The following is a 13,722-nucleotide window of genomic DNA, read 5'->3' on the forward strand; positions in this document are numbered from 1 at the left end:
ATGGTCTTGGTGTCTTTGAAAGTTAAAATAGATCGTATTTTTGAAATATTTCTATGATGATAAACACATGATTGCACAAGCTTTGTGGTGTGCTGCTCAAAACTTAAATTACTATCAAATCAGATGCCAAGATTCCTTGCAACAGGCTTGATATGATCCAATAGGGAACCAGCAGATGGAAGAATTTGTTTTGCCATGTGCTGGGGCCCAATGACAAGGATGTCTGTTTTGTTTGAGCTTAGCTGAAGAAAATTTTTCGTCACAAAGGCAGCCATTAAGTGCACTCATGTTCTGTGGATCTAATGGGCAGGTACCTCTGCGATCATCAGCATAACAATGGAAAAAGACACCATTTCTATGAATAACGTGCCCAAGGGAAAGCACGTATAAGGAAAATAAAATAGGTCCCAAAACCAAGCCCTGAGGCACACCATACTTAACAGAGGTATAGTTGTTCAGAGACACAGAACTTCCTATTTGTCAGGTAAAATGAAAACCATTTTAAAGCTGGACCAGATATCCCCAACCATTGCCTCAGTCTGTCTAACAGGATGCTGTGATCAATCATGTCAAAGGCTGCGCTAAGGTCCAGGAGCACAGGGACTCAGCACACGCCATCATCAGCTGATGTTAAAAGGTCGATGGTAACCTCGAGTGCAACCAGACTGAAACTTTTCAAAAATATTCTTATTTTCCATTGCAGAGAAAATTTGCTTGGAAGCTTTTTTTTTTCTTGAAATACTTTTATCAAGTTTTTAATCATATTTTTCTTGTACATTTTTTTCTGTGACTGAAAATACATCTGTCCACTCCAGTGGGCACCAAAGGGTATATTCTGCCTATTGGGCCTATGACATATTTTTCAAATGTCCTCTCTATTGTTGTTGTTATTTAATGTTCTTATGTGTATTCATACCATTTGCTCTTAGCAGTAAAATAATATATATAAAAACATACGTTTTTTTTCCCATATTGATTTCCATGAATCACTTTTTACGCCGTTGATGCATGGTGTCCACTACAGTGGACACATTTCTAAATACAATTTTTTTTTTTTTTTAAAGTTATTGCCATGATTTTTCACGAGTAAACAAAAAAAATAAACAATAAAAAGTTATTACTCTTTGATTTCATAATTCATGCATGAAATGGTTAAAATAATCAGGGACACCGCCGTTAGACAAAGAACTGTTAAAATAGAAGCAAACAGGGTCCGACAGATTCCTTTACTTCCAGTAAAAACTTTGTTGGCATTACGTCAAGAGGGCTGGAAGACACTCTCATATATGGTACTGTTTCTAAAAGTTCAGACAAGGTAGTGGGATAAAACTGGTTCAAACTATCTTGTTGCGGGTGATGGAGCACTGGGGGTAACAGACACTCTAATTGATTCCACTTAACCAGTAAAATAAGATAAAAACATTTTATTGTGCTTTTGGGTTTGAGACTACCTTGTTGAAACTTGATGGGGACCATTTTTCACCCCAACCAAAACAGCATCATTATTATGATACACAGATGGTGGATTTTGTTTGGATGTGTGCCGGATCATCCGCTTACTAGTGCTCAGTGGCTTTCTGTGCCATTTTTCTCAGTCTGCTTCGTTTCTCTTCAAACTTAAGTCGCTGTTTCAGGGAGGGTTAATTAGTTAGTGGATTGTGCACAGATCCTTTACTGACATTGGATGGGACATATTACTCTATTACTTTTCATCCCATACTATACTTCAAATGGAGATATCCAGTTTAAAACTTCCTTGGGGTTCTTATTTAGCACTCTGGAATAAACTGGCAAACGCTTAACGCAGTTAACCCCTCTCTGCTGAAAATTCACAAGATCATACATGATCTTTTTCCTTAGCACTCTGTGGGTCCTCTCTACCTGTATTCTGATTTGCATTCATTCCATCAGCCTTTGCACTGCTCCTTTAAATTCTCTTTCTTGATCATGCTGCAAAACTTGAAATGGGCCATGTTCAGAATAGATATCATCAAGATGTTTTGCAATCTCTGAGCTATCTCTACCTTTTAATGGTCTCAGCCACGTGTATCGTTTAAAGACATCAGTGAGTTTGTATCACATATTTATGATAAAAATTCGCTGTAGATTTGTATTACATATTTAACAGTATATGAAATGGCCAAGTCTAATCTTCCATTTCCAAAAGTCAATCTGATGCTGGTACTTTACTTCTTTGGCTCTAATGGGCCTTGGAAAGGGGTTTATTTCCAAATCTAGCCTTGTGGAGTCGGTAGTGTTTGGGGCTGTCAAGGATTCTTTGAACCTTTCTTTCACTAATTCCAGAGTATTGCTCATTTAGTCACTTATTTAGCTTCCTTGCACCTGATCTCTATTCCTCCTCAGCCTCAAGTCCCAAAGGGTACAGGTCACAATAGTGGTTAATTGCAGATCTGTTGAACACATATCACAAATTCCATTAAATATATGCCAGTACTGCATAGTGATTCTTGTATTTAATAAGTTCTTATATGTGGTAACTTAGATATTACCATTGTGGAAATGTGTTCTATTCACTTAATGTTGTCTGTTTTGTGAATAAATTGGTCATTTAACTAGCCAATGTGCTGTAAACAAAGTGGAGGGGTATAACAGACAGTATCAAGAATGTTGATCGTATAATTATTAATTTCCCTCATTATCACATTGTTTAATAAAATGTAGCCTTTGTAATTTTTTCTAACAGGCCTGCTTAGCTTAGCTATCACTAATTTTCTCTAAAATGCTCAAACTTAGAAAGCAACATAGTTTCTTCATATATGAGTCGATAAATATGGAAATTTGCATAATCTGTTAACTACTGTACTCCTATGAATACATTCATATGATGTTAAACAGACCAAAATCATTTGCTAGGTTAACTAGTGTTGTCATTCCTGACCAGCATAAAAGGGTTAGTTTTTATCTTTTATCTTTAAATAACATTTTATTCACACTTAGTGTCATATCTTTCAACATGTTGCCTTTCAATGAGTGGCCAGTGATAGACACTACAACTTATTCTCCCTCTTCCAAGTCAATGCAACTTTATTTATAACACATTTTTCATACACATTGGCAATTCAAAGGCGCTTTACAAAGACTAAAAGATTCATAAGAACAATAAATAAATTAATACTGGTGTGGATAAAAACAAGATTTGAAATAAGTTTAACTTTTTTTTTTTAAAGAACTCAAATAACTCAACTAAAAGCATCCATGAACAGTGTGGTTTTGAGTCCTGATTCAAAAGTTTCGAGGATTATGGTACTTTTAAGATTGATAGGTCTGTTTCAGAGATGCACAGCATAGTGACTAAAGGTTGCTTCACCAAAGTTTAGCCCTGGCACTGGTCGCTACTAGCAGCCCGCTCCCACCCCCACATTTTGTAGTAACCAATGCAATATGTAATAATTTATTACAAAATGCAGGGAAACTTATTACATATTGCGTTCAAGCTGTGTATTACAAAATGCAGGTGTTATTACATAATGAAGTGAAAATTTATTACATTTTGTCGTATTATTACATAATGCTGTGTTATTACATAATGTATTGTTACAAGGGTTTTTTTTGCAGGGTTGCTATGTTGGATTGCATTTGCAATTGTTTCTATTTTTCTGCTCACCTTGTGTAAAATAATCCTTTAAAATGACATCAAACCACCACAACAGCACCCTGAGAACAAGCTTGCAAATTACTGAAGTTCAATTTTCAGGTACTTAATACTTCTACTTCACTGCACTTCAGAGGGAAATAACATACTTTTTACTCCACTACATTTATTTCACAGCTTGGTTAGAAGTTACTTTTTAGATCAACATTTTAGATGTAAAACATGATCATTTTATAAAAAAAACATGCATTCTGATTAATTAAAAAACCCAGTTGTAAATAGAAATTAAAATTAAAATTAAAAAGCTTCTTACATGTTAAGGAATCAGTAAAAATATTCCAATAACTGATAAATAAAATAATTATGAGTGCTTTTACTTTTGATACTTTAAGCACATTTTGCTGCTAATATTTGTGATGGAGTATTTTTTCATTGTGGTCTTGCTGCTTTTACGTTAAAAAATCTCAGTGCTTCCTCCACCACTGCCTAGTGTTCAGGTCTAATGACACCTCATATACAGCTGGTCAATGAGACTGAGAGGTAAATGTAAAGTGAGCGATGGAGCTGGTGGACCTGCATTCTCCTCCACACTGAGGCTCTGACGTCAGGATATGAAGGATGCAGGAGGGAGAGTTGCAGCGACTCCACAGGCTTGCGCATTATGTCACGGCCCCAACAGATGGACTGACAGCTGGGCGGACCAAAACAAATCCGACATAAATTAATCACAAACAAACAATGGCAGACAGGAGTCAAACTCATTGCTGGATTATTTGGACTGGATAATGGCAACTAATCCATCGCCACCAGTCTTCAAAATGTTACCTGAACAGTAGTAAATGAGTTGTAAAAAAACATCAATATGTCATTACCAAATTAAATTAGGCTCAAATAAACCTACCATATCATGATATACTGTATATCAGGGCTGCAAATAACCATTATATCCACTGACGATTAATCTGCAGAATGATTTCCAGATAAAACAATTGATTGTTTGGTCTATAAAACATCGTAAAACTGTGAAAAGTTCATCACAATTTTCAAGAACCCATCATCAAATGTTGGTTTTGTTTTGTACGACCAAAAGTCAAACGCCCAAAGATATTATGTTTCCAATGATACAGAAAGAGAAAAGCAGCAAATCAAATGACTTTGTGCTTAAAATGTCTCTTTAAATAATTACCAATCAATTGTTTTGTTCATCTACTAATTGTTTCAGTTATAATCAAATCTACTCCTTCTACAAAATCAGGGTGTTTTAAGTGAAAATCTGTAAATAAGATTATAACATTGAACCTCACCAGTAAATTACATGTTGATAGGACCTTTAATGAAGAAACATTGGTCTAATTACTGTAAACAAAACAAGTTAAATGTGATTGGCAGCTAATTCTGCAGGTTAACCCTAACCCTAACCCTAACCCTAACCCTAACCCCTAACCCTAACCCTAATGGTAGTTAGTTGTTGTAAAATTAAGACCACACTCCCCATAAACCCCTGATACCCTTCATCTTACTCACTTTATTGATATGGATAAACATTCAGATTATAACTATAACTATATTTTGTTCCATACAGCATACAAGCACAATTTCCAAATCCATACTTGTAGAACAGCACATAAAACACAGTGTGGAAGCTGGCAGGTGGCCAGTTTCCTCAGCAATTGTTGCAAATCTTATGATGCTGTATTGCTGTTAAAATGCTGCACATTGCACCTTGTAACTGTTTCCTTTTTAGATTAACACTTACACCTTCCCCTCCCTCTCTCCCTCTCTTCCAAAGACCAAACAGTTTGACCCAGACTTGGATGTGATGTTGACTACAGAATGCTAAAGCTTTTTAATGAGGACATACGCTTGTGTAATACCTACCGCATGCCAAGTGACCCCGACAAAAAAAAAAAAGACCCGGCGTGCCTGCTTACATACAGTACTGATCTTCAGACAGAGCACGCAACAGAAGCTTGAACGGACAGTTTCAGGCTCTGCATACCAAGTAAAAGTGGCTGACGTAAGGGTTGAAATCAATTCCCTTTACTTATCAGCGGGATTACCAGGAACGTGGGGATGAAAATGTCCTTCGGTTTCACGCTAACAGGATGACTGCGGTGATGTGAGTCAGGAAGAAGAGAGAAAACACAGAGAGTCTAGTGCCTTGTAAAACATCCGGGGCTCAGAGATGATTTAGGGGGAAAGGTGTCCACAAAGTCTGGATTACTTCCCCTCTCTCTCTTTCTCTCTCTCTGTGTGTGTGTGTGTGTGTGTGTGTGTGTGTGTGTGTGTGTGTGTGTGTGTGTACTATGAACGTGTATAAGCAGAAATGTGAACGCTGCTTTTTCAGGGGATGCATACAATAGCGCTGAAAGGAATGGTCGATTAATTTAGTCAGTCAATTGATAAAAAGTTAATGGGCAATCATGTTGCTATTGTGAGCATTAATGTGAGCATTTTCTGCTTTTCTTTCTTTTACATCATTAAATTGTTTGGACAAATCAAGAAATTTGGAGATGTTCATTCATGTTTTACAGATCAAACGATTATTCACAAAAACTGTAGACAGAATATTTTACCCTACAGAGTCTGATGTCATTTTTTAAAATTGTTTTTTTCATTCACTATAATGAACTGAACCACTTAATTTATACCTGTTAATTAATTTAATCTGTTACCTTTACATATGAAAGTCTGTGCAGAGCAATAATAAGTTTTTCATACCGCAGAAAAATGTTATTAACCACCCAGCCAAATTGGACTGATTAAAAAAGTCAGCAAGTACATAAAATTAGGTCTCAAAATCATGGAAAAACAATCAGTAGTTTGAACTCTAAAATGCTCGGGGTGCATTTGCTGAAGATGCTGAAACTGCACCACCAACTGAACAGTCTGAGCCTCTGAACGCAACAACGCTCATGCCACATTCCCTTAAAAAAATATACAATTTAAAATAGACCTTGTTTGCACGTGTAAGACAAGCAACATAGATGATATTTCAAAAATAAAGTAATTATTAATGCGGCACCTATTTTGTGGGTAAATATGGACTTATTTCAGTAAAAATGTAACTTAAATGAGTAGTTAATAAGTGATCCATCACAATCATCGTTATGTTAAATTATTTTCAATGAAGTTCGGTGTCATCGTTACTCGCTTCTTTGAAAAGTGCAGGCAAGGGTCTGGATGTAGCATCTACCTTCAACTTCATGGTTTTTACAGAAACATGGCTTAACAGTAGCCTCCCCGATAGCCCCTTTGAGCTACCAGGCTGCTACATCCTCAAGGTGGATACAACAGTAAGACCAGAGGAGCGTGGGGGACTGTGTATTTATATTTAAAAAGCTTGGTGTACCGACAATGCCATTAACGAGAGGCACTGCTCTGCTAACCCAGAATATCTGGTAGTTAAGTGTAGATCTTTCTATCTGTCCAGAGAGTTTATATCTACTGTTGTGACTGCAGCATACATCAGGAGGGTAATGCTAAGCTTGCAATGAAAGTACTGCATGCTGCCACTAGCAAACAACAGACTACACACCCAGCCAATGCCAAGCCTCTAGTTCTTATATAGTGTTGGGGGTAAAAAAAACCCCCAAAAAAACAGTAAACAGTAAAACACTGAATAAAGCAGTTTCATGTAAAAAAAAAATCAGTGTTTCTCCAGCACTGTTGGATGGAAAGAGGACGTCCAGGAGGGGCTGCTAGCCAAGCTGCTGCTAATGTTTGCTCAGTTTGTTTCTCTGACAACTTAAGATCCAGATGTCCGATGACTAAAATCCTTCATTTAGTTAAAAGATATGGTTAAAAACAACCAAGATCTAAAAAGTTTATCGTAAAAATGTGGCTGAATAAAAGTCAATTTATGACGGACAACCACAACGCCGACGTATTATCTTGTAGGTGTATACTCTTTGGTAGAGGGGTATGATACAATTGTGTCACCATATAAAACGGGTCGTTACCTTGATTAAATTACTGACTTCTCTGGGTCTGAAAACTGTTGGAAACATTTGACGTGGAATTTTTAACGTGGAATAGTTAGATATTATAGCTTTAAGGCACTATTTTGTGTGTAGTATCTATTTTTAAAACTCTAAAAGTGTCAGAGAGCAGCTTTATTTCCTTGAGGTCAGCTGGATGGGATCATATTAGACGAACTTGATGGTCCATTTTGTCTATTTTTATTTATCCTCAGAGAGGTTTTGGTACACCATCAAACATTTATTTGCTTTCAGAGAAACCAAAACGGACACACCTGCTTAGCACATAAAGCGGGCAGTGTGAGGTGATGCGGCAGCGAACTAGTGAGCCGTGGGCTTGATGCAAAGAGCACTAATGACACATCACCCCCCCAACCCCCCCCAGACCTTCAGTCTAATGGACTCTGCACCTACACATCAGGACTGGGAGGCAATGAGTCGAGCAGACGAGGCAGCGGGCAGGCACAGCCGAGTCACAACGAACAGAAACAAATGAACACTTTAGAGGAAAACGAGGCTGCCACAGCAGACCGCCAGAAAACACAATGGTCCCAACATCCCCCGTCTCACCACCTGCCAGGTTACAGGGCTGGGCTTTAAGTTGTTGCATGAGTGTGAGGTAATTTATTCAAAGTGTGGACATCTTTAGAATAATGTTTTGAAGCTGCTCTATGGATAGTGACAGCATGCAGTGTGTGTGCCAGACAGTTATTTCACTGTGTTTGTATTCTACACAGCTGCACCAGGTGATCTTTCATGCAAATATACACCTAACTCATACCTGCCAACGTTTATGTTTCCAAAATCGGGAGGCTTTTTCAGGTGGGTTTACTAAAAGTGACAATACGCTTGTTACTGTAAGTGCAACAAAACCTTTGCAAGTAGGAAGCCAATGTTTACTTCAATCAAACCACCTGTTCAACAAGCATGAACATGTAGAAAAGTGATATTTTAAACTGCTTTGCCCGCAGCATTTTACACAACCACAGCACATCACAATGAAAGCTGTCTGTATGTAGCCTAACTGACTTTGCCACGTATTTTTTAACATTTGGCAAATTCTTGTAAATTTAGTTACTGGCTGAGACAAACCAGTTCCTCCTCTCTCTATCAGCGGTACCTGCAGGCAGTGAATCACATCAGCAGCAGAGGACAGGATGAAAGACAGTCTGCGCAGAGAGCAGCCGCACACACACACACACACACACACACACGCTGTATACTGCCAGAAACAGGTTGTGATAACGAAAAGGAAAAAAAAAAACTATGAAATCAGGAGATTAACAGGAGTAATTACCAGTCGGGAGCACAGAGGGAGATAGGGGTTAAAAATAGGGAGACTCCTGTGTAAATTGGGAGCGTTGGCAGGTATGCTAACTTATTAGCCTGAGCCAAATTAGGGGCTGCAAAGTAGAAGTCTCACTCCATTCACCCTGCTGTGATGCTGCAGATTTGCCAAATTTGCAAATTGCAAACCATAAACTTCCTAAATTAGTAGTGGTACTAAGGACTTTTTGATATTTTCACTTTGCAATTTTTGTTAAAAGACTTTGCAACAAGAAATTCTAAAAGCAGGCTTCACTGGCTCTGAGCAAGGGGCCCCCCGATCCCCTTGACCCTGCGCCGGTGCTGGTAGGCCTGTTGGGTATCAGGTGGTGAGACCTCACAAGTAGGCAACTAAAAGGTTTGGGAACCACTGTCCTGAACAGTAGTGAGCAAATTCTCTGTCCAAACATGCAAGTACTAAAGTGAGTCTCCATGCAGTATGCTGTCTGATCACATGACACAATTTAAAGTTCCTGCAGTTTTCAAACACTAGCTTGTGAATCCGCCCATGCCTTACTAGCTTTGTGCAGCTCTCTGGTGTTCGTGGTCCTGTTGCTGCGAGACTCCGGGGAGCTCATCTACTGCACGCTGCTGCTTTAATTAAATCAACTTATGATCTAACTCCCATTGAACGCGGCTAATATATGATGACATTATCTTCCCAGGTCAATACCACCCTTCACCAGGGGCATTACCTCAGAATTAATCTCTGCCAGTGTGCTCTGAGGGAAAACCAGCTGCCTGCAGTACAAAGCCAGTGAGGAGGAGAGTGTAAGACTCTTCTGATCCCACTAGAAAAACAAGTCTGACTCAAAGAGAAAAGGAGTTTGTTTTAACTGCTTTGGGCAGCTTTAGTCGAGTCTGTACCCGGCACCCATAGCTGTTTGTCAGGCCCCTCTGAGGACGAATGAGCGAACTACACAGATGGTCTGCCGGGCTGGCCGAATGTATGGCCCAGGGGTTGAGGGATTGAGATGGAGAACCTGCATGACCAATGACCCCCATTTAGAAAGCATTGATGTGGGTCTGAGTTGTGGACATGTTTAGAGCTTTGGGGGAACATTAAGGTGTGGAGGAGATTCATATAATGAAAGGTGACCTCACGCTGCCTGCATCGAGGATTAGGGAACACAATTCTCGAGTTTGGTTTTAAACTGAGTCCAAGTAATAAATTGGCCAGCCAGTATCCCAAATGTGTCCGTGTCAACCAATAAGAAATTGAAGTACAGAAATGCCAATGATATGGTGGACATAATAATATTTTGGAAATGGTGTTGCCATTGTTGGCATCCTCATGAAAAAGGTAATGTAGGTGTTTATGTAAAAAAAACTAATATTGCTAGATATATTCTTATCATTTAAAAAAAAAAAACATCTTATCAATATTGTATCAGCTTGAAAATATAGTATCAGTCAAACATTTAAAAAATTAAATTAATGATAAACAAAAAAATGATAATCTATCAATTGTTTTGGTCATTTATTATGGAAAAACTAAAAAATGCTGGTTTCAGCTTCTCAAATGTGACGATTTGTAGATTCTTTTCATTACTATGAAATTTTAAATTGGATATCTAATAATTATAGTTTCAGACAGTTGGTGGAACAAATTTTACTATTTGTGGATATTTTATAGACTAAAATAACCAATCATAAAAAAAAAAACAATCACCAGATTAATCATTAATGGTCTCACTATGCACAAAAGTCTATCCTCAGGTTGACATATAGCTCCTCACTCTTCATTTCAACCTCCATTGGTCAATGTTTCTCATTAAGAAGAGCCAACATGCCATTTGCTTCATTGAACTTCTCATTGACTTTATCTGCTTTTTTCTTTTTTTTCTTCTTCTTCTTTTTTGTAGTGGCATGAAAATGTTCCATTGTCTGACATAAGTGGAATTATGCACTTTTTATACATGCAGCATGATTTGGTCAGCGTGAGCGATAAAGCACTACAGTGCTCCATAACACTGAAGGGACGTGATCTTCATCTTCGGTCCCCCTCATCTCGTTAACGCCATTGTCAGTAATGGATAATGGCCAGCACCTCTCTCCCTCACTAATGAACACCAATATCAGTCTCTAGGTGTTCAGGATTGATGACATGGCCTAATCGTCCCATTTAATTGATACCCCACCATGCAGCACATATATTTCCCTGATTGGGTCACAGGGTGATCCCTGGGATATTACACTCTGGCCAAGCAGCCTAATGAGTATCTCACCTCATTGAGTGATAAGAAGCCATGCCTGGGCTAATGGCAGGGGAAGAGCCTCTTAATCTCACACCTAATGGCACTCTCAAGTTAGATACAAAATCAATTAAGCTGGACATGTTAACATGTGAGAGCACATGTGGGACTGTACAGTGATATAAAGTGGGTTTGCATAAGATGGTTTCACTTGGATCGTCTACACACAGTTTGGTAACAGCAAATGATATGAGGACACGTCCTAAACCATGATTAACAACATCACACCTTTTCATGTTTGTAATATGGCACCAAAATAAAATATTTTAGATGACTTTAGCTTTATATACCTATCTCCCAAATTCAGCCTGACATATTTAGTATTTTAAATGACTTTGGGATCTTATGCAGAATTGAGAAATTTTGTTGATCTGAGCAAATCTGTCTATTTGTTTTCTTTAGCATAACGTAGAGTTCGGTTTCGAACCCAAATCAGATTCTAGGTTGATAAAATTCCTTTATTTGATCTTTTGATTTTAAAGATTCAAGGATAACAATGTCTTATTAAATCTTTAGTCTCTTCATGCTTTTTTTTATTAGCAGTGTAAAAAAAAAATTCAGTTAGCAGGCTCCTCATTTTAGATGACAAATGTTGCCAATGGCAGATTATGTCAGCTGTAACAAATTAATGTTAATGCTGTGAGTAACTTGCCAAAATGTCAAAATGAACCCTAGTTTGGTTAATGTGCTTTCTGTGAGACGAGGATTATGCCTCTGCAGAGTTACACGTAAGGTGGCAGAGGTTTGCAGAGGAGTCGACACGCACACCCCAGAAATCTCAACGTGTCATGTGAACCAGCTGAGTGTTAGATCTGTTGGGAAGCAGTTCTGAATGGCAGTTATACAATGTTATTACACAAGTTGTACATGCAGAAAAGAGACACACAGACATCTCTGAATGTGTCTGAACCTGTGCAAAACAAGCAGAACTCTGTAACATGACGCAACAACTGAAAGTGCACAATGTGTTTTGGTAGTTTAACAAGGCGAGACAGTGTGGTGAGTCTTCTTCAATAATTCTGAATCGGGACCTTCATTATTTTGAGCAAATAGCTCGTAAAGATAAGCTGTTGTTCCTTCCCTGTTATACTGCTAATCTTATTGGTTGTATCCATTTAGCTGACACTGTAGAGTTTATTTAATAAATAATTTGAGTTTTAGTTATTTACAGCTTTACTACTTGCAAATGCTGAAAGCTGAAACTAATTAGACTCAGAAAGCGATTTGAAAGGATTGACTGATTCAAGCGGATTAGATACTGGATTCAGATTTGATAAACTAAAACCCTAAGTTTTAGTGAACTGACCCATTAGGTTTTGGTGTGTACTTGCATCCGATCTTGGTTGTTATGCTGAAATGGGACTATTGAGTGTTCTTGAGTGGCAGCATCACTTACGCCTCCGTCTTGTTGGACTGGCGTCGGCAGGGTACAGTGTTGCTGACACATGTACCGGTCACGGGGTCCACCGCCTCCACAATGACAAAGGGCCGCTCCTCCAGGGTGGCCACCGTCAGATGCCTGTAATCCGACACCGGTTCCAGGTAGGAGCCGTACCGCGGCCACACGGGGTATCTCATCTGCAGGATCCCTACCTCGTAGGTCCCCACCTGGAGGCGTCGAGAGAGAGAGAGAGAGAGGAGGGGTGGATGAAAAATCTGTGCACCAAACTCCAGGTAGTTATCAAACTGTATGACACTTACAATGATTCCTCTTGAAAGGGCTACGTATAAACAGCTGAGAATACTATAATCCTGTTTAACTCCACTTTAAAAGACAAATAAAGGCAAGAAATATCTGAGAAATAAGCCTTTTTGCCTTTCATACATCTGATGAATCTGGTGAGGGCACGACTGCGTAACACTGTTTATCACAACCTCCAATCTTAATACCGTTGTCCCCAGTTCCCTACCTGTATACTTTGTTATCGCACATCTTTGTGATTTGTACATCTGGACCCGATGCAGCGAGGAGAGTTTTTTGTTCGTAGACAGTTTAGAGGAAATTGATTTTTGGGTCACTGGGGATGGAGAGAGTACAATTATACATTTAACGCAATGAAAGCAATTCCACCCCTTGCTATATTACCAGCTAGCGAATTTTAATTGGATGTTGTGGGGAAATGAGTGTTCAAGCAAGCTGAATACATAATCAAGATCTGAAATTAAACATTTCAAGCTCACTTACTTTGAAGAGCCATGACCTGTTTAGTACCAAGTGTTACAAATTTGCCCCCGTCTGACTTTTATTGTTTGATTCAGGCTGTGAAAATGAAGGAAGAGGACCAGTTGAACCCCAATTACCCAAAACACTCACATCTCACTGATTAACTTTATGCTGAATGGCCAATGAATGCTGCTTTGATCGCCATAATTCAGCAAACCAATTACAAACAGATGATTTACATTCGTAAGCATTCGCCAGACACGGTAATTAGAAGAAGAGTTGGTTCTGACATTTTGCTCAGGAAACATGATCTTTGCAAGGGTCAAAGATAATAACTGCAGCTACTTCACCACTATTTCAAACTGCCTGTTTCAACGTACATAA

General features: G+C 38.6%; 1 protein-coding gene and 1 long non-coding RNA gene across 3 annotated transcripts in view; one reads left to right on the forward strand and one right to left on the reverse strand.

Annotated features, from left to right (window-relative positions):
• The window catches only part of LOC137200890 (uncharacterized), a 128,859-nt gene that overhangs the window by 19,055 nt on the left and 96,082 nt on the right, over positions 1-13,722 (forward strand). The gene's annotated exons all lie outside the window — the stretch shown is intronic.
• grin2ca (glutamate receptor, ionotropic, N-methyl D-aspartate 2Ca) overlaps positions 1-13,722 on the reverse strand; it is a 57,193-nt gene that overhangs the window by 15,832 nt on the left and 27,639 nt on the right. The window contains exon 4 of the mRNA XM_067615587.1: positions 12,571-12,782. Coding sequence (XP_067471688.1) covers positions 12,571-12,782 — 212 coding nt within the window. The remainder of the gene's footprint in view (positions 1-12,570; positions 12,783-13,722) is intronic.

Source organism: Thunnus thynnus, chromosome 17 (genome assembly GCF_963924715.1).
Source record: "Thunnus thynnus chromosome 17, fThuThy2.1, whole genome shotgun sequence".
NCBI classification, from domain to species: domain Eukaryota; kingdom Metazoa; phylum Chordata; class Actinopteri; order Scombriformes; family Scombridae; genus Thunnus; species Thunnus thynnus.